This window comes from Triticum aestivum, chromosome 3A (assembly GCF_018294505.1).
Source record: "Triticum aestivum cultivar Chinese Spring chromosome 3A, IWGSC CS RefSeq v2.1, whole genome shotgun sequence".
In the NCBI taxonomy this organism is placed as follows: domain Eukaryota; kingdom Viridiplantae; phylum Streptophyta; class Magnoliopsida; order Poales; family Poaceae; genus Triticum; species Triticum aestivum.
In genome coordinates this window covers 750,068,627-750,072,089 of record NC_057800.1, presented here as the reverse complement: position 1 = coordinate 750,072,089, position 3,463 = coordinate 750,068,627, and the positions used below count along the sequence as shown (strand labels likewise).

Here is a 3,463-nt window from a genome sequence, read left to right as displayed (position 1 = left end):
TCGCTTTGTGGCTAAGGTGCTGCAATTATTCAGATCTTGCAATTTTTTCATGCTTAATTTCGTGCTTTTTAGTTGTTCACATGCATGTTTTTCATGCACAAGTTCATGATTTTTAGCTGTTTGGGTCTTGCTTTCTTTAATGCCCGGGTTCATGATTTTTAGTTGGTCATATCTTGCAATTTTTTCATGCTTAAGTTTATGTTTTCTAGTTGTTCAGATATAGCAATTTTTAGTTGGTGCATGTTGTCATCCTTTGACCCGTGAGTTTTAATGTACACAGCTCAGTGAATAACGAATTGAATCTCATGGCCTATCATGACTTTTAATGTACGTAGTTCAGTGAAGCGATTCTCACCGGCCGCTTGCTATATAAACCCACCGACACCGAGACGTAGTTACACACACTCTTCCTCCCTTGCTGTGAGCGAGGGAGGAAGAAGACCGTCATCTGCCGGACCGAGCAGGAGGATGCCCATCACGTCTGCTTCTCCAAGAGCTGCCTCGGGCTCTTTATTTTTGTAAGCGCTATAAAATCAGGCCAGCAAGGCAGATCGTGTGAGCCAGATTGCATGCGTGCCCCGAACACCCCAGAACAGTGGGTAGTGTATAGAGGTTTATAGGAGAAATGTTCACAATATATAAAATGTTTTCCGGCACAATTTTGTAAAAATGTTTGCAACATATGAAGAAAATCTTTGTGTAATTTTAATTAATGTTCATATAACACTTAAAAATACTCCCACATTTTTTAAATTGTTCAAGAAATTTTTGAAAGAACAATCAACAACATTATGAATTATGTTCACCTTGTATTTACAGAATGTTCAACATGACTTAGACTGGGTGTGGATCTTATCTTCTTGTCAATACAAGAAGCCGGCGTTCGGCTCAAGCGCCTGCTACAGCATCTCCATCCCGGCGGGAAATTCCGGTGGAGGCGGTTGTAGAGACACCCAGTGTTGAACCCTGGCGGGCGAGGAATATAAATCTGTACCATATCCATCGCAGTGGCCAACCCGGCTGGCGGAGGCATTTTCTACATATCAACTAAATTCCAACGATGAGAAGCCATTGATTAATTATTACTATGATAAGGAGACAACCTAATGATTGAGGAAAGGTTTCATCCAGATCTAGGTAGATGCATTGTAATATATAACATAAGATTGATGGCATGACTTAGAAGATGCATATGTTACCGATTGACAATAAATTCACGAAATTAGTGTCCATGCATGCACGGGATGGTTTTGTGTTTGAAAGCGGAGCATGCATCCACAGTTCATTAAGAGCTTATCTCTCTGGGCCCTAGCCTCTATAATTAGAACACTCTTGGCCCATCACAGTTAATTCTTTACGACCCTCCAAGTAATAGCTCATGAAGCTTCATTTGCCAAGTGTTAATTACATTTATGCTAAAAAGTGTTAATTACGTTTATGCTAAAAAAGTGTTAATTACATTTTCCTAAAAATGTGTTAACGATATCAGTACCTACTAGCAGGGTGAGCCGCTCGTTTGCGCGGCTAGATGTAACACATATTGCTATATTTAATATTATGTAGTCCTCGTGATATTGGTCTGGAAGTTAACTATCATCAATAGTCTGGCAAATAAAACGGACATTTTGTAGAAACATGGTGAAACTTACTAAGGTCATGTTAATGCAAGAAATAAGTAAATAAAGTAGGAGATTATACATCGTGTGTGTTTTCCTCTAAAAGTACTATAGCATGTTGCATTCCATTGGAAATTCCCGCAGGTCTAATATGACTAGACCTTTGTTTTGAACAACTCCAAGAAATTCTATGATAGGACTTCTCTCCTCTAACCCTACTTTTAAATGTTCAAGAAGGGATCATTAAAAAACCTCTAGATAAAATTGGTGTTTTGGATCGATGTGGAATCCATTGGTTTTCATATGTTTTACCCACTTTTCCTCTTCGATTTGCCCTCATCCATATGTTTCCCTATCTTCAGATCAATCATTTTTTAAGAAATTGCTTATAATTATTGTTAACTCATTGATGAATCAAATTACCTCTTAGCCCAGGTTGTATTACAACTGTCTATTTGATTAATATTGTATTATCGTCATATCCTCATCTTAATTACTATGATTGTCTTTGTCGGAGTATCACTTGATCTGATGCAATTCTAGCTTTTTGTTATTGAAATTTTTTGAGACATTATTTTTCACTCCCAAAAAGATCATAGACTGTAGCTATTTTTCATTGCCTTTTTATGGCTGAAAACATCTTTGCTACAACATTCTCTATTGGTCAGTCACAACCTAGCTTGTCCATTCACCTCATATGCATGTTGTCGCCTCTAACGCGTTCTTTTATGGGAGTGAAATTATCAGTGAGGAAGTTTCCGGGCTCACATTTTGGATCAAATCCATAAAAAATTTGTTCATTATTTTTCATAATGCCATGATATGTTTATCTCTTTCTTTCAACAAATATATTCATCCTTGTATATTCATCAGAATTCTTCTGCAATATTCCCATGCACTTAAACAAGATGTAGCCTATTTGACACAATGGTGCCCTTGTCTGGTTCTGCACGACTTACATCTTTTGACACAATGACCGATTATATATTGCCAAGCCAGTATAGAAAACCTGTGATCCACGGAAGCATATCTGGCATCGACGGTACTAACGAGAGAAAAGAGAAATAACCCACTCACCCACCCAAGACGTCGCGAGCACGTATCACAAGCTCGTGTGTTTGATCCATGGCACATCATCGAAACAATTGGATATGTTGTTGTGGATGCACCGCAGTCTGGTTTGAGGCGTATCTACAGGCATGTATTAAGCATTCTCTTTGGTGCATGTGTTTGGGTCTACTGATGTAGAGGCCGGAGGTTTTCCTTCTTTTAAAAAAAGGGTTTGGGTCTACTATATCCCATTCTAATATATATTCAAGGCTTGTCAAGTCCGTATTATGATGGATAAAATGGAGCTTCGTTTTATTGATGAGAATTGTATGTCCGCTTGTTACCATGTTAAGTCATCCCTAGTATTGAACGTGTGTGTCCACTGAGAAAACAAGTCAACACTAGTACATTGTTGGCTGGCGCGTTCGGAGACGATGTCCTTCACCTGCATCAGCGCGGCAAAGAAGGCCACCATGTCCTCGTCCCCCATGTCGCGCACATTCGGGTCAACCCAAGCCGCTATCGGCTCCCCCGTGTCACGCTCATTCGCGGTGACCTCCTCGCGCTCGGTCCACTTCTTCACCTCGGATAGGTCCGTGCGCATCTCGTCGAACTCCTGGTGCCGCTTCTCCATCTTCTGATCATCACTGGCAGCACCCTCCTCCCTCGCGCCAACCCCGGCACCCTTCCCCACCAGGAAGCGTTCCACGACGGTGTCGACAGAGGGGTGGCCGAAGGAGAAGGCATTGCCACCGGGCGAGAAGGTGAGAGCGGCCACCTGGGTGCCGGTCAGGACC

The 3,463-nt window shown here is 41.2% G+C and overlaps 1 protein-coding gene across 1 annotated transcript in view; it reads right to left on the bottom strand.

The window, feature by feature from the left end:
• LOC123057375 (uncharacterized) overlaps positions 1 to 3,463 on the bottom strand; it is a 5,331-nt gene that overhangs the window by 1,206 nt on the left and 662 nt on the right. Inside the window, 1 exon segment of the mRNA XM_044480383.1 lies at positions 3,112 to 3,444. Within this exon segment, the coding sequence (XP_044336318.1) occupies positions 3,112 to 3,444 (333 nt within the window).